This window comes from Oncorhynchus gorbuscha, unplaced genomic scaffold (genome assembly GCF_021184085.1).
Source record: "Oncorhynchus gorbuscha isolate QuinsamMale2020 ecotype Even-year unplaced genomic scaffold, OgorEven_v1.0 Un_scaffold_2624, whole genome shotgun sequence".
Lineage (NCBI taxonomy): Eukaryota > Metazoa > Chordata > Actinopteri > Salmoniformes > Salmonidae > Oncorhynchus > Oncorhynchus gorbuscha.
The window spans coordinates 25001-49000 of record NW_025747082.1 but is presented as its reverse complement, the minus strand read 5'-3'; the positions used below and the strand labels follow the sequence as shown (position 1 = coordinate 49000).

General features: G+C 52.3%; 1 protein-coding gene across 1 annotated transcript in view; it reads left to right on the top strand.

Annotated features, from left to right (window-relative positions):
• The window catches only part of LOC124026130 (rho guanine nucleotide exchange factor 39-like), a 57062-nt gene that overhangs the window by 20382 nt on the left and 12680 nt on the right, over positions 1–24000 (top strand). Inside the window, exons 5-6 of the mRNA XM_046339297.1 lie at positions 784–902; positions 12937–13007. Coding sequence (XP_046195253.1) covers positions 784–902; positions 12937–13007 — 190 coding nt within the window. The remainder of the gene's footprint in view (positions 1–783; positions 903–12936; positions 13008–24000) is intronic.

The following is a 24000-nucleotide window of genomic DNA, read 5'->3' as shown; positions in this document are numbered from 1 at the left end:
CTCTTCAGTCTCCTCTGTTTAGTGGAGAACCTCAGGGTGATGTTAGTGGAGGACCTCGGGGTGATGTTAGTGGAGGACCTCGGGGTGATGTTAGTGGAGGACCTCGGGGTGATGTTAGTGGAGGACCTCGGGGTGATGTTAGTGGGGGACCTCGGGGTGATGTTGGCGGGGGGCCTCGGGGTGATGTTAGCGGGGGACCTCGGGGTGATGTTAGCGGGGGGCCTCGGGGTGATACTAGTGGAGGACCTCGGGTGATGTTAGTGGAGGACCTCGGGGTGATGTTAGTGGAGGACCTCGGGGTGATACTAGTGGAGGACCTCGGGGTGATGTTAGTGGGGGACCTCGGGGTGATACTAGTGGAGGACCTCGGGGTGATGTTAGCGGGGGACCTCGGGGTGATACTAGCGGAGGACCTCGGGGTGATACTAGTGGAGGACCTCGGGGTGATACTAGTGGAGAACCTCGGGGTGATACTAGTGGAGGACCTCGGGGTGATACTAGTGGAGGACCTCGGGGTGATACTAGTGGAGGACCTCGGGGTGATACTAGTGGAGGACCTCGGGGTGATACTAGTGGAGGACCTCGGGGTGATACTAGTGGAGGACCTCGGGGTGATACTAGTGGAGGACCTCGGGGTGATGTTAGCGGAGGACCTCGGGGTGATGTTAGCGGAGGACCTCGGGGTGATGTTAGCGGTGTCTGATCTCTGTCCAACTCTTCGGTCTCCTCTGTTTAGTGGAGGACTTATGGTGATACTAAATGGTGTCTGTTGTCTGTCCTCAGCTCCAGGTAAAGAAGAACAAAGCCTTTAGAAGGTTTAAGAAGCTCCAGGAGTCCAGACCAGAGTTCCTCAACTGTAAACTAGAGGACCTCCTCCCACTGCCCATACAGCGCATCCAACAGTATGTTACTCTGTTTCCATACACCTTATACACCCCATCTAACAGTATGTTACTCTGTTTCTATACACCCCATCTAACAGTATGTTACTCTGTTTCTATACACCCCATCCAACAGTATGTTACTCTGTTTCTATACACCCCATCTAACAGTATGTTACTCTGTTTCCATACACCTTATACACCCCATCTAACAGTATGTTACTCTGTTTCCGTACACCTTATACACCCCATCTAACAGTATGTTACTCTGTTTCCATACACCTTATACACCCCATCTAACAGTATGTTACTCTGTTTCCATACACCTTATACACCCCATCTAACAGTATGTTACTCTGTTTCCGTACACCTTATACACCCCATCTAACAGTATGTTACTCTGTTTCCGTACACCTTATACACCCCATCTAACAGTATGTTACTCTGTTTCCGTACACCTTATACACCCCATCTAACAGTATGTTACTCTGTTTTTTTTATACACCCCATCGTTCTAAACCACCAACTACTGTAAAACAACTACTCCATCCAACAATACCTGCTTTCATTTCATCCAACCACTTTCCAACTAGTTGATACAGAGGTAATACTGGTTGGTTGTCATGTGATGTCGGTTCCACTGACCCAGTAGTTTGGACTTTTTTTGTTTTTTTGATTGGCGCTTGACAAAGTTCTCCATTTCCTGCTCTGAACCATGTGACTTCCTGAAGGTGTTGGTGGGAACGTTCCCGAGTGGGTAACAGAACAGTGTGTGTGTTGAGAGGGTAGTGTTTGCGTACTGTAAACACCACCCTAGACGACCCCTGTAGTGTCACGCTTCTCATGCCTGACTTCTCCTTTTCCTGTTGTTGTGGTTGTTGTTGTGGTTGTGGTTGTGGTTGTTGTGGTTGTTGTGGTTGTTGTGGTTGTTGTGGTTGTTGTTGTTGTTGTGGTTGTGGTTGTGGTTGTGGTGGTTGTGGTTGTGGTTGTTGTTGTTCCTGTTGTTTAGCTGCGATTACAGACGTGGTTATTATTCGATGTAGCGCCTGTTGGTAAAACTTTGACACACACACATACATACACACACACACACACACACACACACACACTCTCAGACTGTCACAGATCTGCCACAATCCCCTACTGACGTCAGTCCATCTTCGGATGAGTTTCGTGTCCCACTATTCTCTTCGTGCGTCTTGTGACCCCCCCCAAATGCAGGCTGCAGGACTGACAGACTTAACCCTGGGACAATGGCAATAGATTCACCTTGTGCCCCCCCCCACCAGCAGACATTTTGAGGTTGCAGGACTGACAGACTTAACCCTGGGACAATGGCAATAGATTCACCTTTTGCTCTTCCTCCGTGAAACTCTCGGAGACTCCAGGGACCTCTCGTAATAGTACAATGATGTTAGGTGACTCCGCACACACACACACACACACACACACACACACACACACACACGTTCACGCGTGAACGAACGCACACAGAGCTCTCCCTTCTTTCTGGTAATGGCAGGAAATGGATGCCACTTATGGCTGTTGGACGATGATTGATGGTGAGTGTGGCTGAAGTGCTGGATACTTAAGGAGATGTGGGGGGGGGTTGTGGAGTGGGGGGGGGGGTTGTGGGGGGTTGTGGAGTGGTTGTGGGGGGGTTGTGGAGTGGTTGTGGGGGGGGGTTGTGGAGTGGGGGGGTTGTGGAGTGGTTGGGGGGTTGTGGAGTGGTTGGGGGGGGTTGTGGAGTGGTTGTGGGGGGGGGGGGGGGGGTTGTGGAGTGGTTGTGGGGGGGGGTTGTGGAGTGGTTGTGGGGGGGGGTTGTGGAGTGGTTGTGGGGGGGGGGTTGTGGGGGGGGGGGTTGTGGAGTGGTTGTGGGGGGGGGGGGGGTTGTGGAGTGGTTGTGGGGGGGGTTGTGGAGTGGTTGTGGGGGTTGTGGGGGTTGTGGAGTGGTTGTGGGGGGTTGTGGAGTGGTTGTGGGGGGTTGTGGAGTGGTTGGGGGGGGGGGGGTTGTGGAGTGGTTGTGGGGGGGGGGGGTTGTGGAGTGGTTGTGGGGGGTTGTGGAGTGGTTGTGGGGGGGTTGTGGAGTGGTTGGGGGGGGGTTGTGGAGTGGTTGGGGGGGTTGTGGAGTGGTTGGGGGGGGGGGGGGGTTGTGGAGTGGTTGTGGGGGGGGGGGGGTTGTGGAGTGGTTGTGGGGGGGGGTTGTGGGGGGGGGGGTTGTGGGGGGGGGGGGGGTTGTGGAGTGGTTGTGGGGGGGGGGGGGTTGTGGAGTGGGGGGGGGTTGTGGAGTGGTTGTGGGGGGGGGGGGGGTTGTGGAGTGGTTGGGGGGGGGGTTGTGGAGTGGTTGGGGGGGGTTGTGGAGTGGTTGGGGGGGGGTTGTGGAGTGGTTGGGGGGGGGTTGTGGAGTGGTTGTGGGGGGGTTGTGGAGTGGTTGTGGAGTGGTTGTGGGGGGGTTGTGGAGTGGTTGGGGGGGGGTTGTGGAGTGGTTGGGGGGGGGGTTGTGGAGTGGTTGGGGGGGGGTTGTGGAGTGGTTGTGGGGGGGGAGAGGGAATAAAATCATTGCCTTTTTATTAAGTGGCGTTTACTGTCTGGATCTGGCCTGGATCCCAAATGGCACCCTATTCCCCTGTATAGTGCAGCGTTAGGGCCCCATTGGGCTCTGGTCAAACGTAGTGCACTATGTAGGGAATACAGGGCCGTTTGGGAGGTGGATCTTGGCTGGCTGAAAGCGGCCCTTCTCTTTCCGTCCTCTCTCCCCAGAGATGACAGCGATGGGTTCTGGAGTTGACTGGGGCTGTGTGTGTGACGGTGAACAGCTCCTCTGTGCTCTCTCGGTCTGTGTTACCCATGTTATTGTGTCCGTAATGGGGATGTAGCATGTCAACGTGAAGGCCGGTGGCAACTGGAGGATTCCGGAATCCACAATGGCTCTGAGTTGGGGGCCATTTTGTGCCTGAGGGAATGTTAACCTGGTGGTGACGAGGATGAGAGCAGTACGGACAGAACATGAGGAAACGGGTTTAGGCTGCGGGGAGGGAAACTAAGACCTAGCAACTAGATGATTTGGCTCTGAGTTGGGGGCCATTTTGTGCCTGAGGGAATGTTAACCTGGTGGTGAAGAGGATGAGAGCAGTACGGACAGAACATGAGGAAGGCTGCGGGCTCCTGAACATCGAGGGGAGGGAAACTAAGACCTAGCCTTTAGATTGGGCAACCAATGACCACGCTCGCTTCAGTCCTCCTTTATGTGAACGATGGATTTTAAAAATGATTTGGTATAGCGTGCGTTGTGATAGGACAAGATGGTATATCATGTGTTGTGATGGTATATCATGTGTTGTGATGGTATATCATGTGTTGTGATGGTATATCATGAGTTGTGATGGTATATCATGAGTTGTGATAGGACGTGATGGTATATCGTGTGTTGTGATAGGACGTGATGGTATATCGTGTGTTGTGATAGGACGTGATGGTATATCATGTGTTGTGATAGGATGTGATGGTATATGAGTTGTGATAGGACGTGATCGTATATGAGTTGTGATAGGACGTGATCGTATATGAGTTGTGATAGGACGTGATGGTATATCATGTGTTGTGATGGTATATCATGAGTTGTGATAGGACGTGATGGTATATCGTGTGTTGTGATAGGACGTGATGGTATATCATGTGTTGTGATAGGACGTGATCGTATATGAGTTGTGATAGGACGTGATGGTATATCATGTTGTGATAGGACGTGATGGTATATCGTGCGTTGTGATAGGACGTGATGGTATATCGTGTGTTGTGATGGTATATCATGTGTTGTGATAGGACGTGATGGTATATCATGTTGTGATAGGACGTGATGGTATATCGTGCGTTGTGATAGGACGTGATGGTATATCATGAGTTGTGATAGGACGTGATGGTATATCGTGTGTTGTGATAGGACGTGATGGTATATCATGAGTTGTGATAGGACGTGATGGTATATCATGAGTTGTGATAGGACGTGATGGTATATCGTGTGTTGTGATGGTATATCATGTGTTGTGATAGGACGTGATCGTATATCATGAGTTGTGATAGGACGTGATGGTATATCGTGCGTTGTGATGGTATATCATGTGTTGTAATAGGACGTGATGGTATATCATGTTGTGATAGGACGTGATGGTATATCGTGCGTTGTGATAGGACGTGATGGTATATCGTGCGTTGTGATAGGACGTGATGGTATATCGTGAGTTGTGATAGGACGTGATGGTATATCGTGAGTTGTGATAGGACGTGATGGTATATCGTGTGTTGTGATATGATGTGATGGTATATCGTGTGTTGTGATAGGATGTGATGGTATATCGTGTGTTGTGATAGGACGTGATGGTATATCATGAGTTGTGATAGGACGTGATGGTATATCATGAGTTGTGATAGGACGTGATGGTATATCATGTATTGTGATGGTATATCATGAGTTGTGATAGGACGTGATGGTATATCGTGTGTTGTGATGGTATATCATGAGTTGTGATAGGATGTGATGGTATATCATGTATTGTGATGGTATATCATGAGTTGTGATAGGACGTGATGGTATATCATGAGTTGTGATAGGACGTGATGGTATATCATGTATTGTGATGGTATATCATGAGTTGTGATAGGACGTGATGGTATATCGTGTGTTGTGATGGTATATCATGAGTTGTGATAGGATGTGATGGTATATCGTGTGTTGTGATAGGACGTGATGGTATATCATGAGTTGTGATAGGACGTGATGGTATATCATGAGTTGTGATAGGACGTGATGGTATATCATGTATTGTGATAGGACGTGATGGTATATCATGTATTGTGATGGTATATCATGAGTTGTGATAGGACGTGATGCTTTCATCTTCAACAAGTTCCCGTTGCCGCCAGTGACGGGGTCAAAGGGTCATTGTTTGGATTAATACTTTGTTGTGCTTTAGAAAGAATCTTCATTGACATATTAAAAGGAAAGTGGGAGTCCTCCTCTTCCTAGTTTCCTGATGGCTCGCTGAAAAGACAGGCTGCACGGCCTCTTCCTAGTTTCCTGATGGCTAGCTGAAAAAACGGGCTACACGGCCTCTTCCTAGTTTCCTGATGGCTAGCTGACAAGACGGGCTGCACGGCCTCCTCTTCCTAGTTTCCTGATGGCTCGCTGAAAAGACGGGGCTGCACGGCCTCCTCTTCCTAGTTTCCTGATGGCTCGCTGAAAAGACGGGCTGCACGGCCTCTTCTTCCTAGTTTCCTGATGGCTTGCTGAAAAGATGGGCTACACGGCCTCCTCTTCCTAGTTTCCTGATGGCTTGCTGAAAAGATGGGCTACACGGCCTCCTCTTCCTAGTTTCCTGATGACTAGCTAAAAAACGGGCTTCACGGCCTCCTCTTCCTAGTTTCCTGATGGCTAGCTGAAAAGATGGGCTACACGGCCTCCTCTTCCTAGTTTCCTGATGGCTAGCTGAAAAGACGGGCTACACGGCCTCCTCTTCCTAGTTTCCTGATGACTAGCTGAAAAAACGGGCTACACAGCCTCCTCTTCCTAGTTTCCTGATGGCTAGCTGAAAAAACGGGCTGCACGGCCTCTTCTTCCTAGTTTCCTGATGGCTTGCTGAAAAGATGGGCTACACGGCCTCCTCTTCCTAGTTTCCTGATGGCTTGCTGAAAAGATGGGCTACACGGCCTCCTCTTCCTAGTTTCCTGATGACTAGCTAAAAAACGGGCTTCACGGCCTCCTCTTCCTAGTTTCCTGATGGCTAGCTGAAAAGATGGGCTACACGGCCTCCTCTTCCTAGTTTCCTGATGGCTAGCTGAAAAGACGGGCTACACGGCCTCCTCTTCCTAGTTTCCTGATGACTAGCTGAAAAAACGGGCTACACAGCCTCCTCTTCCTAGTTTCCTGATGGCTAGCTGAAAAAACGGGCTACACAGGACATCCCTGCCGGATAAACCCTCCTCTAACCCGGACGACGCTGGACCAATTGTGCGCTGCCCCCCATGGGTCTCCCGAGAGCCCAGAATCTCTAGTGGCACAGCTAGCACCTGCGAGGCAGTGCCTTAGACCACTGCACCACTCGAGAGGCCCCCTTGTTGGGCGTTTTGAAAGAATCTTCATTTGAACATATTCAAGTACCTCCTGCTCTTCTCAATCGTTGTAGTATTGCTGTGATGAAGACACCACTACATTCTCCATATTTAAACGAAACAAACTCTCACATATTCACATTTTTATACCAAGCCATATTATATATATATAATTATAATTTTCTTTCATCCCTTTTACACACTTACCCATTCAGAGAGATAAGATATGTCTCTTTACAATCACTTCACATTCGCTTTTAATTGCCGAAAGTTTAGAGAGACGAGTGTATCTCCACACACACACACACACACACACACACACACACACACACACACACACACACACACACACACACACACACACACACACACACACACACACACACACACACACACACACACACACACACACACACACACACACACACACACACACACACACAATGCCTCCCAGTACTATATTGAGATGTTCTGTGTTCATTTCCTTGGTTCTTTCTTTCCTTTTGAAGCTGTTAGTGGTAGAAATTAAGGTCTGTGTTCACTAACCCGTGTTATAGGCTGCCTGTTGTCTCTTAATTAGAGTTCTGAATCTTTAACGGCAAATAATTTGACTTTCTCCCTCTCGCTCTCGCTCTCTCGCTCTCTCGCTCTCTCTTGCACTCACTCCCTCACTCCCTCTTGCACTCACTCCCTCACTCCCTCTTGCACTCACTCCCTCACTCCCTCTTGCACTCACTCCCTCACTCCCTCTTGCACTCACTCCCTCTTGCACTCACTCCCTCTTGCACTCACTCCCTCTTGCACTCACTCCCTCTTGCACTCACTCACTCACTCCCTCTTGCACTCACTCCCTCTTGCACTCACTCACTCACTCCCTCTCGCACTCTCGCTCGCTCGCTCACTCGCTCTCTTCGTTTCTGACGTGACTGGAAGTGCCCGAATGACCCAACATGTCTGCTGAGAATAGGAAAGAGAGCGATCTGCATATCATCTGCATATTACAAAAGGAATTAGCATTAGCGCCGTAGCCACAGCTGCCACATTCTCACTAACTAGGCCAACACAGTGATCCCCAACCACATGCTTGCTTTCTAAATATGCTATCATTCTTCTCCCCCCCCCCTTTTCATTAGAATATGTGAGCTGTTATAAATCTGGTTCAGATTATGTTATTGTTGTCTCGTCGTTATCTTGTCTTTGCTCAGCTGCTAATGAGCGTGACCGCGTGGCTAAACGGGCGCGTTTCCGTTTTACATTATTTGGGAATGCTGGGTAATAAACTCTCATTAGAGAGGAGAAACTCTCCCTCTTTCTTTCTTTTTGTAGCGCCGTCTCTTTAATTACATCCCTCCCTCCCTGCCTCCCTGCCTGCCTGCCTCCCTCCCTGCCTCTCTCCCTCGTCTCCCTCCCTGCCTCTCTCCCTCGTCTCCCTCCCTGCCTGCCTCTCTCCCTCGTCTCCCTCCCTGCCCCTCTCTAATAAGGTTGAGGGCATCCTCCCTCCCTCCCCTCTCTAATAAGGATGAGGGCATGCTCCCTCTGCTGATAAAGCCTGTCATGTATTTGTTATTACAAGATGAGAGAATAAAGGAGTGGAATTATTACTTCCCGTATAAGTGTCTTCTAATTGAAGGAGGGTTTAATTGGACTCTTGTTTCGGGGTTCTTTGCTTTTTAGTTTCCTAATGAGTTGAACAATGTTGCTCTTTCTCCCCTTTCACAAGGCTTACTGCTGGTGTGGTAACTTATCAGTAGTGTAGTTCTTCGCGATTTAGATCTATTTATACAATACCGGAGTTTATAATTTGAGTTTCTGTCCCCCCCCCTCGTCTCTTTTCCACGTTATTCTTAGCAGCCTTGAGTGCATTGAAAAGTAAAGCAGATTTCAGATTTCAACTTGAGTTGCATTTAAGAACCAGACAACCATTCCAGAGAAAATAATAATTTAAAAAAATTTTTTTTATGTAGACGGAGTGTATCTGTTGTCGTCCTTCCTTTCATGTCACATGGCGCAACTGTTAACAAATAACAGTTTCTACTGCTGCCACCAACTGTCAGTACGTTGGCACCTAGCATGGCTAACGGCTGGCTGCTAGCATGGCTAACGGCTGGCTGCTAGCATGGCTAACGGCTGGCTGCTAGCATGGCTAACGGCTGGCTGCTAGCATGGCTAACGGCTGACTGCGAGCATGGCTAACGGCTGGCTGCGAGCACGGCTAACGGCTGGCTGCGAGCACGGCTAACGGCTGGCTGCTAGCACGGCTAACGGCTGGCTGCTAGCACGGCTAACGGCTGGCTGCTAGCACGGCTAACGGCTGGCTGCTAGCACGGCTAACGGCTGGCTGCTAGCACGGCTAACGGCTGGCTGCTAGCACGGCTAACGGCTGGCTGCTAGCACGGCTAACGGCTGACTGCTAGCACGGCTAACGGCTGACTGCTAGCATGGCTGACTGCTAGCATGGCTGACTGCTAGCATGGCTGACTGCTAGCATGGCTGACTGCTAGCACGGCTAACGGCTGACTGCTAGCACGGCTAACGGCTGACTGCTAGCACGGCTAACGGCTGACTTCTGGAGTGGCCTTTCTGGCACCTGTGTCTCTTAAAATCAAGACCAGACAACACAGAGAGGGGTAGACTGGGAGGAGAGAGTAGGGGAGGGGGAGGAGAGAGTAGGGGAGGGAGAGTAGGGGGGAGACGAGGAGGAAGAGTAGGGGGGAGACAGACACTGGAAATCAATGTAAATTGTCAATGCACTTCCAAGGTCCCGCTGTCCCTCTCCAAACGCCAGGGTAAAGATTGCTGCCGTTGGAAAGCTGCCGTTCGGTCTCCCCTTTAGAAGGGGATGGGTTACTCTAATGTATCACACATTGATCACAATGCTCTTATTCTGTACTTTCAAAATGGGAATCTTCTTTCGTTGACGACTTGTTTTCTTCTGAGAAGGAGGCAACGCCCCCCCCCCCCCCCCCCCCCTAACCCTGTTAGTTTGCTGCTGTTCCTACTATCTGACCGTTTGGACCCCCCCCTAACCCTGTTAGTTGGCTGCTGTGTGTAGTCTACTGTAATAGTCTCTAAGCCCTCCAGTGGTGTGTAGACTACTGTAATAGTCTCTAATCCCTCCAGCAGTGTGTAGACTACTGTAATAGTCTCTAATCCCTCCAGCGGTGTGTAGTCTACTGTAATAGTCCTAGACCCTCCAGCAGTGTGTAGACTACTGTAATAGTCTCGAATCCCTCCAGTGGTGTGTAGACTACTGTAATAGACTCTAATCACTCCAGCGGTGTGTAGACTACTGTAATAGTCTCTAAACCCCTCCAGTGGTGTGTAGACTACTGTAATAGACTCTAACCCCTCCAGTGGTGTGTAGACTACTGTAATAGTCTCTAACCCCTCCAGCGGTGTGTAGACTACTGTAATAGTCTCTAACCCCTCCAGCGGTGTGTAGACTACTGTAATAGTCTCTTAGACCCTCCAGCGGTGTGTAGACTACTGTAATAGTCTCTTAGACCCTCCAGCAGTGTGTAGACTACTGTAATAGTCTCTTAGACCCTCCAGCAGTGTGTAGACTACTGTAATAGTCTCTAAACCCTCCAGCGGTGTGTAGTCTACTGTAATAGTCCTAGACCCTCCAGCAGTGTGTAGACTACTGTAATAGTCTCGAATCCCTCCAGTGGTGTGTAGACTACTGTAATAGACTCTAATCCCTCCAGCGGTGTGTAGACTACTGTAATAGTCTCTAACCCCTCCAGCGGTGTGTAGACCACTGTAATAGTCTCTAACCCCTCCAGCGGTGTGTAGACTACTGTAATAGTCTCTTAGACCCTCCAGCGGTGTGTAGACTACTGTAATAGTCTCTTAGACCCTCCAGCAGTGTGTAGACTACTGTAATAGTCTCTTAGACCCTCCAGCAGTGTGTAGTCTACTGTAATAGTCTCTAAATCCCTCCAGTGGTGTGTAGACTACTGTAATAGTCTCTTAGACCCTCCAGCAGTGTGTAACATACTGTAATAGTCTCTTAGACCCTCCAGCGGTGTGTAACATACTGTAGCTGCTGGTAAAGGGATTCAAAGCCTCTACTTTATCTTTCCACTGCTACTATGCTTTACATGTGATGGTGTTATTATAGACAATAGATGATCTATATACCTAGTCCTGTAATGGTGTTATTATAGACAATAGATGATCTAGTCCTGTAATGGTGTTATTATAGACAATAGATGATCTATTTACCTAGTCCTGTAATGGTGTTATTATAGACAATAGATGATCTATATACCTAGTCCTGTAATGGTGTTATTATAGACAATAGATGATCTATATACCTAGTCCTGTAATGGTGTTATTATAGACAATAGATCTATATACCTAGTCCTGTAATGGTGTTATTATAGACAATAGATGATCTATTTACCTAGTCCTGTAATGGTGTTATTATAGACAATAGATGATCTAGTCCTGTAATGGTGTTATTATAGACAATAGATGATCTATATACCTAGTCCTGTAATGGTGTTATTATAGACAATAGATGATCTAGTCCTGTAATGGTGTTATTATAGACAATAGATGATCTATTTACCTAGTCCTGTAATGGTGTTATTATAGACAATAGATGATCTATATACCTAGTCCTGTAATGGTGTTATTATAGACAATAGATGATCTATATACCTAGTCCTGTCATGGTGTTATTATAGACAATAGATGATCTATTTACCTAGTCCTGTAATAGTGTTATTAAACTAAACCAGACAATAGATGATCTATTTACCTAGTCCTGTAATGGTGTTATTATAGACAATAGATGATCTATATACCTAGTCCTGTAATGGTGTTATTATAGACAATAGATGATCTATATACCTAGTCCTGTAATGGTGTTATTATAGACAATAGATGATCTATATACCTAGTCCTGTAATGGTGTTATTATAGACAATAGATGATCTATTTACCTAGTCCTGTAATGGTGTTATTATAGACAATAGATGATCTATATACCTAGTCCTGTAATGGTGTTATTATAGACAATAGATGATCTAGTCCTGTAATGGTGTTATTATAGACAATAGATGATCTATTTACCTAGTCCTGTAATGGTGTTATTATAGACAATAGATGATCTAGTCCTGTAATGGTGTTATTATAGACAATAGATGATCTATTTACCTAGTCATGTAATGGTGTTATTATAGACAATAGATGATCTAGTCCTGTAATGGTGTTATTATAGACAATAGATGATCTATATACCTAGTCCTGTAATGGTGTTATTATAGACAATAGATGATCTATATACCTAGTCCTGTAACGGTGTTATTATAGACAATAGATGATCTATATACCTAGTCCTGTAATGGTGTTATTATAGACAATAGATGATCTATTTACCTAGTCCTGTAATGGTGTTATTATAGACAATAGATGATCTATATACCTAGTCCTGTAATGGTGTTATTATAGACAATAGATGATCTATTTACCTAGTCCTGTAATGGTGTTATTATAGACAATAGATGATCTATTTACCTAGTCCTGTAATGGTGTTATTATAGAATAGATGATCTATTTATCTAGTCCTGTAATGGTGTTATTATAGACAATAGATGATCTATTTACCTAGTCATGTTATTAAACTAAACCAGACAGGTAGAGTAGTTGGTGTCTGTTTGAATGTTTACACTGACAGGATGTGTATTGGTTGTTAGGAGGAAGATGTCAGAGAGCATGTTGACAAATATTGTCTTCTCTGAACACACACACACACACACACACACACACACCCTACTGTCTGGCTGCTTGAATAGTATTGTATCTAAATGACAAAGCCCTGACCCATCTGCTTACTCTAAACTGTCTGTGATTTTTGTGTTTGTTTTACTGTTTTAGATCTAGAAGTGTACCGAGTTCACATTGACCTTGTTTATCTGTGTCTCTTCTCTCTTTTTGTCAGGTACGAGCATTTCTTACGGGATCTGTCAGAGAACACAAGTCCAGATTACCCAGAGTTCCAACCGCTTTCAAGTAAGTGTCTCTCATCTCCCTGCTGCACACACTGCTCAGCTCGCTCAATCATCACTTCCTCTGCATCCCAAATTACATCCTATTCACCTATTTTAGTGCACTACTTTTGACCAGAACCCTATGGGCCCTGGCACCCTATGTAGTACACTACTTTTGACCAGAACCCTATGGGCCCTGGCACATTATATAGTGCACTACGTTTGACCAGGGCCCTATCACCGTATAGGGAATAAGGTGTGTGTCATTTGGGACGGAGCCACTGCGATTCTTCCCGAGGTAAATACAGGATCAATGGATTGACCTCGACGTCCCAAATGGCACCCTATCCAATTTGTAGTGCACTACTTTTGCTGAGAACCCTATGGGCTGTGGTTAAGGTTAGTGCACTACTTTTGCTGAGAGCCCTATGGGCCGTGGTTAAGGGTAGTGCACTACTTTTGCTGAGAGCCCTATGGGCCGTGGTTAAGGGTAGTGCACTACTTTTGCTGAGAGCCCTATGGGCCGTGGTTAAGGGGAGTGCACTACTTTTGCTGAGAACCCTATGGGCCGTGGTTAAGGGGAGTGTACTACTTTTGCTGAGAGCCCTATGGGCCGTGGTTAAGGGGAGTGTACTACTTTTGCTGAGAACCCTATGGGCCGTGGTTAAGGGGAGTGTACTACTTTTGCTGAGAACCCTATGGGCCGTGGTTAAGGGGAGTGCACTACGTTTGCTGAGAGCCCTATGGGCCGTGGTTAAGGGGAGTGCACTACGTTTGCTGAGAGCCCTATGGGCCGTGGTTAAGGGGAGTGCACTACGTTTGCTGAGAGCCCTATGGGCCGTGGTTAAGGGGAGTGCACTACGTAGGGGTCGGGACAGGCCACGACCCCCAGCATCTCAGATGGTTGTGAAATCATTCCTGTAGTTAGAAAACATATTTATTGTTGCTGAAACATTTTTTTCGTTGAACTATAAATTTGAAGCTAATCGATTGCATCCGAATTGGCCATTTTTATTTTATAGGGGGTTCGTACACTGAACAAAAATATAAACACAACATGTGAAGTTTTGGTCCCATGTTTCATAAGCTGAAAATAAAGGTCACTGAAATGTCATTTCTCTACCATAAGCCACCTCCGTCGTTTTTTGAGAATTTGACAGTATGTCCAACCGGCCTCACAACCACAGACCACGTTACATTTTACATTTACATTTAAGTCATTTAGCAGACGCTCTTATCCAGAGCGACTTACAAATTGGTGCATTCACCTTAAGACATCCAGTGGAACAGTCACTTTACAATAGTGCATCTAAATCTTTTAAGGGGGGGGGTGAGAAGGATTACTTTATCCTATCCTAGGTATTCCTTAAAGAGGTGGGGTTTCAGGTGTCTCCGGAAGGTGGTGATTGACTCCGCTGTCCTGGCGTCGTGAGGGAGTTTGTTCCACCATTGGGGGGCCAGAGCAGCGAACAGTTTTGACTGGGCTGAGCGGGAGCTGTACTTCCTCAGTGGTAGGGAGGCGAGCAGGCCAGAGGTGGATGAACGCAGTGCCCTTGTTTGGGTGTAGGGCCTGATCAGAGCCTGGAGGTACTGAGGTGCCGTTCCCCTCACAGCTCCGTAGGCAAGCACCATGGTCTTGTAGCGGATGCGAGCTTCAACTGGAAGCCAGTGGAGAGAGCGGAGGAGCGGGGTGACGTGAGAGAACTTGGGAAGGTTGAACACCAGACGGGCTGCGGCGTTCTGGATGAGTTGTAGGGGTTTAATGGCACAGGCAGGGAGCCCAGCCAACAGCGAGTTGCAGTAATCCAGACGGGAGATGACAAGTGCCTGGATTAGGACCTGGTCCGCTTCCTGTGTGAGGCAGGGTCGTACTCTGCGGATGTTGTAGAGCATGAACCTACAGGAACGGGCCACCGCCTTGATGTTAGTTGAGAACGACAGGGTGTTGTCCAGGATCACGCCAAGGTTCTTAGCGCTCTGGGAGGAGGACACAATGGAGTTGTCAACCGTGATGGCGAGATCATGGAATGGGCAGTCCTTCCCCGGGAGGAAGAGCAGCTCCGTCTTGCCGAGGTTCAGCTTGAGGTGGTGATCCGTCATCCACACTGATATGTCTGCCAGACATGCAGAGATGCGATTCGCCACCTGGTCATCAGAAGGGGGAAAGGAGAAGATTAGTTGTGTGTCGTCTGCATAGCAATGATAGGAGAGACCATGTGAGGTTATGACAGAGCCAAGAGCAGCTCCATATGACTTGGGATTGGTGTGTGCATTACATAGGATGAAGAAACAATACTCCAATCCACGGCTCCATACTACTTGTCGGACAGAGAACTGATACTCTATACTCACTGTTGGGGTGGGATTGGTGTGCACATTACATAGGATGAAGAAACAATACTCCAAGCCGCAGCTCCATACTACTTGGGATTGGTGTGTGTATTACATAGGATGAAGAAACAATACTCCAAGCCACAGCTCCATACTACTTGGGATTGGTGTGTGCATTACATAAGATGAAGAAACAATACTCCAAGCCACAGCTCCATACTACTTGGGATTGGTGTGTGCATTACATAGGATGAAGAAACAATACTCCAAGCCACAGCTCCATTCTACTTGGGATTGGTGTGCTCGTGGTTCGTGGGTAGCTTTGGAACGACCCATAGGGTGCCATTTGGAATGCAGACTCAGTAGCACATTGTGTGAAGAGCTGGTTGATGTTGCTGTCACAGTAGTACAGGCCCAGTACAGGCTGGGGGGAGATAGCGGCGGGCTCAGTACAGGCTGTTCTGTGAGGATAGGATGAAAGCACTGTGGCAAAGCTCAACGTTCGTCTAAATTCTCAATGTGGATTTTAACTTAATTAATGGGGACCAGATCTGAGGATATTAAGCGATTATATTAATAAATAAAATCTTTGTCTGATCTCCAACATCAACAGAGAGAAGCACACCACCCGGATAATTCCAATCGTCAAATAAACAGCAAATCCGACATAAGCGCAAATGTACACAAGGAATTATTTATGGGTATCAATTAAAATCTTCATTGGCTGCGTGCTGCTTTTGCTTACAAAATAAAACAGCTGGTAAGATGAAGGTACATCTCTGAATGCTCTCTTCTTTCCTCCATCATTCTCTCCTCTCTTCTCCGTCCCGCTCTCCTCCTCTCAGTCTCTCTCCCCTCTTCCTCTCCTCCACCCTAATCCTCTCCTCCATCCTCTTCCTCTCCTCCACCCTCTTCCTCTCCTCCACCCTCTTCCTCTCCTCCACCCTCTTCCTCTCCTCCACCCTAATCCTCTCCTCCACCCTCTTCCTCTCCTCCATCCTCTTCCTTCTTCCTCTCCTCCCCTCCTCCATCCTCTTCCTCTCCTCCCCTCTCCTCCATCCTCTTCCTCTCCTCCATCCTCTTCCTCTTCCCCTCCTCCATCCTCTTCCCCTCCTCCATCCTCTTCCCCTCCTCCATCCTCTTCCTCTCCTCCATCCTCTTCCTCTCCTCCATCCTCTTCCTCCCCTCTCCTCCATCCCCTTTCTCTCCTCCCCTCTCCTCCATCCTCTTCCTCTCCTCCCTCTCCTCCCCCTAATCCTCTCCTCTTCCTCTCCTCCCCCTAATCCTCTCCTCTTCCTCTCCTCCCCTCTCCTCCACCCTCTTACTCTCCTCCCCTCTCCTCCACCCTCTTCCTCTCCTCCATCCTCTTCCTCTCCTCCCCTCTCCTCCATTCTCTTCCTCTCCTCCCCTCTCCTCCATCCTCTTCCTCCCCTCTCCTCTCCTCTTCCTCTCCTCCATCCTCTTCCTCTCCTCCATCCTCTTCCTCTCCTCCATCCTCTTCCTCTCCTCCATCCTCTTCCTCTCCTCCATCCCCTTCCTCTCCTCCATCCCCTTACTCTCCTCCATCCTCTTACTCTCCTTCCCTCTCCTCCATCCCCTTACTCTCCTCCATCCCCTTACTCTCCTCCATCCTCTTACTCTCCTCCATCCCCTTCCTCTCCTCCATCCCCTTCCTCTCCTCCATCCTCTTACTCTCCTTCCCTCTCCTCCATCCTCTTACTCTCACTCTCCTCCATCCTCTTACTCTCCTCCATCCTCTTCCTCTCCTCTCCTCCATCCTCTTCCCCTCCTCCATCCTCTTCCTCCCCTCTCCCTCATTAGCGCTGCTTTTCTAAAACTCTTCATCTTTTTATCAGAAAAATAAAAATGTGTTTTGTTAGTTATCCTGGTTGTATTGTAAAGGGAATGATTCAGAAATAGCCAGATCACATTGTATCTGCTTATCAAACTAACGAGTTGAGAGAGAACTCAGGAGGCTTTTGTTGTTTTAATTCCCCTCTTGTTGTTTTGTTTTGTCTTTCTGTGTGTGGAATCAACAGCGTCGGTTAGAATTGTTGTAATTACCATACTTCAAGAGTTTTCCTCATCCACTCTGTGTGTGTGTGTGTGTGTGTGTGTGTGTGTGTGTGTGTGTGTGTGTGTGTGTGTTAATGTGACCTCACACTGCACTCTTAATATGCTCCCCGTGAACCAACAACCCGTACCACAAACCACTCAACACAACACCCCCCCCCCTCTTTAAAAAAACACTCCAACCCTGTCAAAATATGGAGTTAACGTCACGAAGCACCCTTTTTATAACCACCTACTATTTCAACAGAATTGATACATGAAATTACAACCTGTTCACAAACATGGAGTGGAGGAGGAGGAGTGGAGGAGGAGGAGTGGAGGAGTGGAGGAGGAGTGGAGGAGGAGGAGTGGAGGAGGAGGAGTGGAGGAGTGGAGGAGGAGTGGAGGAGGAGTGGAGGAGGAGTGGAGGAGGAGGAGTGGAGGAGGAGGAGGAGGGGAGGAGGAGGAGTGGAGGAGGAGGGAGGAGGAGGAGGAGTGGGGAGTGGAGGAGGAGGAGGAGGAGGAGAGGAGGAGAGGAGGAGGAGGAGGAGGAGGAGGAGAGGAGTGGAGGAGAGGAGGAGGAGGAGGGAGGAGTGGAGGAGGAGGAGTGGAGGAGGGAGGAGTGGAGGAGTGGAGGAGGAGGAGGAGGAGTGGGAGGAGTGGAGGAGGAGGAGGAGGAGGGAGGAGGTGGAGGAGGAGGAGGAGAGTGGAGGAGAGGAGTGGAGGAGTGGAGGAGGGAGGAGAGGAGTGGAGGAGGAGGAGTGGAGGGGAGGAGGAGGAGGAGGAGGGAGGGAGGAGGAGGAGAGTGGGAGGAGGAGGAGGAGGAGGAGTGGAGGAGGAGTGGAGGAGGAGTGGAGGGAGGAGTGGAGGAGTGGAGTGGAGGAGGAGGGGTGGAGGAGGGTGGAGGGAGGAGTGGAGGGAGTGGAGAGGAGGGAGTGGAGGAGGAGGGAGGGGAGGAGGGAGGAGGAGGAGGAGGGGTGGAGGAGGGGAGGGAGGAGGGGAGGGAGTGGAGGAGGGGTGGAGGGGAGGAGGGAGGGGGAGGGGTGGAGGAGGAGGAGTGGAGGAGGGGAGGGGAGGAGGGGAGGAGTGGAGGAGTGGAGGAGGAGTGGAGGAGGAGAGGAGGGGTGGAGGAGGGGAGGGAGGAGTGGAGTGGGGGGGAGGAGTGGAGGAGGGGAGGAGGAGGGGGAGGAGTGGGAGGGAGGGGAGGGGTGGAGGGGGGAGGAGGAGGAGGAGGGGAGTGGAGGAGGAGGGGAGGAGGAGGAGGAGGAGGGTGGAGGAGGGTGGAGGAGAGGAGTGGAGGAGGAGGGGAGGAGGAGTGGAGGAGGGGTGGTGGAGGAGGGGAGGAGGAGTGGAGGAGGGGAGGAGGAGTGGAGGAGGAGGGAGGAGGAGGAGGAGGAGGAGGAGTGGAGGAGGAGGAGGAGGGTGGAGGAGGAGGGAGGGGAGGAGGAGTGGAGGAGGAGGGAGGAGTGGAGGAGGAGGAGGAGTGGAGGAGGAGGAGGAGGAGGAGGGAGGAGTGGAGGAGGAGGAGGAGGAGGAGGAGGAGTGGAGGGGAGGAGTGGAGGAGAGGAGGGAGGGAGGAGAGTGGAGGAGTGGAGGAGGAGGAGTGGAGGGGAGGAGGAGGAGGAGAGGGAGTGGAGGAGGAGGAGTGGAGGAGTGGAGGAGGAGGAGGGGGTGGAGGAGGAGGAGGGTGGAGGAGGATGGGAGGAGGATGGAGGAGTGGAGGGAGGAGGAGTGGAGGAGGGAGGAGGGAGGGTGGAGGAGGATGGAGGAGGAGGAGTGGAGGAGTGGAGGAGGAGGAGGAGTGGAGGAGGAGGAGTGGAGGGAGGAGAGGAGTGGAGGAGGAGGAGATGGATGGAGGAGGAGGAGTGGAGGAGGAGGAGTGGAGGAGGGAGGAGGAGGAGTGGAGGAGGAGGAGGAGTGGTGGAGGAGGAGGGAGGAGTGGAGGGAGGAGGAGGAGGAGGAGGAGGTGGAGGAGGAGTGGGTGGAGGAGGGGTGGAGGAGGAGTGGAGGAGGAGGGGTGGAGGGGGAGGGAGGATGGGGGAGGAGTGGAGGAGGAGGATGGAGGAGAGGAGTGGAGGAGGAGTGGGTGGAGGAGTGGAGGAGGAGGGGTGGAGGAGGGTGGAGGAGGAGTGGAGGAGGGAGTGGAGGAGGAGGGAGGAGGAGGAGGTGGAGGGAGGAGGAGGAGTGGAGGAGGAGGGAGTGGAGGAGGAGGAGGAGGAGTGGAGGAGGAGGAGGAGGGGAGGAGGAGGAGGAGGAGAGGAGTGGAGGAGGAGGAGGTGGAGAGGAGTGGAGGAGGAGGGGTGGAGGAGGAGGAGTGGAGGAGGAGGGGTGGAGGATGGAGTGGAGGAGAGGAGTGGAGGAGTGGAGGAGGAGGGGTGGAGGGGGAGGAGAGGAGGATGAGGGGAGGGAGGAGTGGAGGAGGATGGAGGAGGAGGAGTGGAGGAGGGATGGAGGAGTGGATGGGGGAGGAGTGGAGGAGGAGTGGGGGAGGAGAGGGTGGAGGAGGGGAGGGAGGAGTGGAGGGAGGGAGGGAGGAGGATGGGAGTGGAGGAGGGTGGAGGAGGGAGTGGGGGAGGGGGTGGAGGAGGGGAGGAGGAGTGGAGGGGAGGAGAGAGGAGTGGAGGGGAGGAGGGAGTGGAGGAGGGTGGAGGAGTGGGTGGAGGAGGGGTGGGAGGAGGGAGGGGGGGTGGGGAGGGAGGATGGAGGGGGAGGGAGGAGGTGGAGGGAGAGGAGTGGAGGGAGGGAGTGGAGGAGGGAGGGGAGGAGGGGTGGAGGAGGGAGGAGGAGTGGTGGAGGAGTGGAGGGAGGAGTGGAGGAGGAGGAGAGGAGGAGGAGGAGTGGAGGAGGAGGATGGAGGAGGAGGAGGGTGGAGGAGGAGGAGTGGAGGAGATGGAGGAGGAGGAGGAGGAGGAGGAGTGGAGGAGGAGGAGTGGAGGAGGAGGAGTGGAGGAGAGGGTGGAGGAGTGGAGGAGGATGGAGGAGGAGGGTGGAGGAGAGGAGGAGGGGAGTGGAGGAGGAGGGGTGGGAGGATGGAGGAGGAGTGGTGGAGGAGGGAGTGGAGGAGTGGAGGAGGATGGAGGAGGGGGGAGGAGGAGGAGGAGGAGGAGTGGTGGAGGAGGAGGATGGAGGAGGAGGAGGAGTGGAGGAGGAGGGTGGAGGAGGGGTGGGGGAGGGGAGGAGGAGTGGAGGAGGTGGTGGTGGAGGAGGGGAGGAGAGGAGGAGGGGAGGAGGAGGAGGGGAGGAGAGGAGGGAGGAGGAGTGGAGGAGGGTGGATGGAGGGGGTGGAGGGTGGGGGGGAGGGGTGGAGGGGGGGGAGTGGGGGAGGGGGAGGAGGAGGGAGGGGAGGTGGAGGGGAGGAGGTGGAGGAGGAGTGGATGGGGAGGAGTGGGGAGGAGGAGGAGGGAGGGGGGAGGAGGGAGGAGGGAGTGGAGGAGGAGTGGAGGAGGAGAGGGAGGGGTGGAGGAGGGGTGGGAGGAGTGGAGGAGGAGGGGAGGAGGAGGAGGAGGAGGGGAGGAGTGGAGTGGGGGGTGGAGGCGTGGAGGAGGAGTGGAGGAGGGAGGTGTGGGGGGGAGGGGAGGAGGAGAGGAGGAGTGGAGGAGGAGGGGTGGAGGAGGGGAGGAGGAGGGGAGGAGGAGGGGAGGTGGAGGGGAGGAGGGAGTGGGGGGTGGAGGAGGGGAGGAGGGAGGGGGAGGGGGGGGGGAGGAGGAGGGGAGGAGGGAGGGGAGTGGGGATGGAGGCGTGGAGGAGGAGTGGAGGAGGAGGGTGGAGGAGTGGGAGGAGGAGGGGAGGAGGAGTGGGGGAGTGGAGGCGTGGAGGAGGAGTGGAGGAGGAGGGAGGAGGAGGAGGGGAGGAGGAGGGGAGGAGTGGAGGGGAGGAGAGGAGGTGGAGGGGAGGAGTGGAGTGGGGGGGTGGAGGAGGGGAGGAGTGGTGGAGTGGGGGAGGAGTGGAGGAGGAGGAGGAGGGATGGAGGAGTGGGTGGGTGGGGGGTGGAGGGGGGGTGGATGGAGTGGGGGAGGAGTGGAGGAGGAGGGGAGGAGGAGTGGAGGGATGGAGGGAGGGGGAGGGGTGGAGGAGGAGGGGTGGGGGAGTGGAAGGAGGGGTGGAGGAGTGGAGGGAGGAGGGGATGGGGAGGTGGAGGCGGGAGTGGGGAGGGGAGGTGGAGGAGGAGTGGAGGGGGTGGAGGAGGGAGTGGGGGAGGAGTGGAGGGGAGGGAGGAGTGGAGGCGATGGAGGAGGAGTGGAGGGGAGGAGTGGAGTGGGAGGAGGGGTGGAGGGAGGAGTGGAGGGGAGGGGAGGAGGGGGGAGGAGTGGAGGGGAGGAGTGGAGGGGGGGAGGGGGTGGAGGAGTGGAGGGGGAGGAGGGGAGGAGGAGGGAGGGGAGGAGAGGAGTGGGGGAGGGGTGGAGGAGGGAGGGGGGGAGGAGTGGGGGAGGAGGGAGGAGGAGGGGAGGAGGGGGGAGGGGGAGGGAGGGGGGAGGGGATGGAGGGTGGAGGGAGGGGGAGGGAGGGAGGAGGTGGAGGGGAGGAGGGGAGTGGAGGGGGAGTGGAGGCGTGGAGGAGGAGTGGAGGGGAGGAGAGGAGTGGAGGGGAGGAGGGATGGGGGAGGAGTGGAGGGGATGGGAGTGGAGGAGGAGGGGTGGAGGGGAGGGAGAGGAGTGGAGGGGGAGGGAGGGTGGGGAGGAGTGAGGAGGAGGGGAGGGAGGAGGAGTGGGAGGAGGGAGGGGAGGGAGGGGAGGAGTGGAGGGGAGGAGGTGGAGGAGTGGAGGGGAGGAGGGGAGGGGAGGAGGAGGGGAGAGGGGAGGAGGAGGGGAGGAGGGAGGAGGGAGGAGGAGGAGTGGAGGGGAGGAGTGGAGGGTGGGGGAGGAGTGGGGGGAGGAGTGGAGGGGAGGAGTGGAGGGGGGAGGAGTGGAGGGGAGGGAGGAGTGGGGGAGGAGGGAGTGGGGGGTGGAGGAGGTGGAGGTGGGGGAGGAGTGGAGGTGGGGGAGGAGTGGGTGGGGGAGTGGGGGAGTGGGGAGTGGAGTGGAGTGGGGGAGTGGAGGGGAGGTGAGGAGGAGGAGGGGGGAGTGGAGGAGTGGGGGAGTGGAGGAGTGGGGGAGTAGTGGAGTGGGGGAGTGGAGGGGAGGAGAGGTGGAGGAGTGGGGGAGTAGTGGGGGAGTGGAGGAGTGGGGGAGTGGAGGATTGGAGGAGGGGGAGTGGAGGAGGGGGGAGTAGGGGAGTGGAGGGTGGGGGAGTGGAGGGGGGGGGAGTGTTCTCAGAATGAGTATTGGGGTTTATTGTCTGTATTATTAATGTGAAGGCTGTGCTGCATCTGAAATGGTATGCATGTGACCCTGGTCATAAGAAGTGCCCTATGGAGGGAATAGGGTGCCAGTAGCGCCCTATGGAGGGAATAGGGTGCCAGTAGCGCCCTATGGAGGGAATAGGGTGCCAGTAGTGCCCTATGGAGGGAATAGGGTGCCAGTAGTGCCCTATGGAGGGAATAGGGTGCCAGTAGTGCCCTATGGAGGGAATAGGGTGCCAGTAGTGCCCTATGGAGGGAATAGGGTGCCAGTAGTGCCCTATGGAGGGAATAGGGTGCCAGTAGTGCCCTATGGAGGGAATAGGGTGCCAGTAGTGCCCTATGGAGGGAATAGGGTGCCAGTAGTGCCCTATGGAGGGAATAGGGTGCCAGTAGTGCCCTATGGAGGGAATAGGGTGCCAGTAGTGCCCTATGGAGGGAATAGGGTGCCAGTAGTGCCCTATGGAGGGAATAGGGTGCCAGTAGTGCCCTATGGGGGAATAGGGTGCCAGTAGTGCCCTATGGAGGGAATAGGGTGCCAGTAGTGCCCTATGGAGGGAATAGGGTGCCAGTAGTGCCCTATGGAGGGAATAGGGTGCCAGTAGTGCCCTATGGAGGGAATAGGGTGCCAGTAGTGCCCAATGGAGGGAATAGGGTGCCAGTAGTGCCCAATGGAGGGAATAGGGTGCCAGTAGTGCCCTATGGAGGGAATAGGGTGCCAGTAGTGCACTATGGAGGGAATGGGGTGCACTATGTAGGGAATAGGGTGCCGATAGTGCACTATGTAGGGAATAGGGTGCCGATAGTGCACTATGTAGGGAATAGGGTGCCGATAGTGCACTATGTAGGGAATAGGGTGCCAGTAGTGCACTATGGAGGGAATGGGGTGCACTATGTAGGGAATAGGGTGCCGATAGTGCACTATGTAGGGAATAGGGTGCCGATAGTGCACTATGTAGGGAATAGGGTGCCGATAGTGCACTATGTAGGGAATAGGGTGCCGATAGTGCACTATGTAGGGAATAGGGTGCCGATAGTGCACTATGTAGGGAATAGGGTGCCGATAGTGCACTATGTAGGGAATAGGGTGCCAGTAGTGCACTATGTAGGGAATAGGGTGCCAGTAGTGCACTATGTAGGGAATAGGGTGCCAGTAGTGCACTATGTAGGGAATAGGGTGCCAGCTGGGACGTACCCCCCACAACCGAACTGATCTGAGGCAACAACACTGTAATTATTACCAAGTTGTTGTTTTTATTAAAAGAGGCAATGAAGACCCATTTTAATGAAGAAGATTCAGAAACCATAACCGCCTCTCTCTCCGACCCACAGGCGGCTTTTTTTAGGGTCTTTTGTT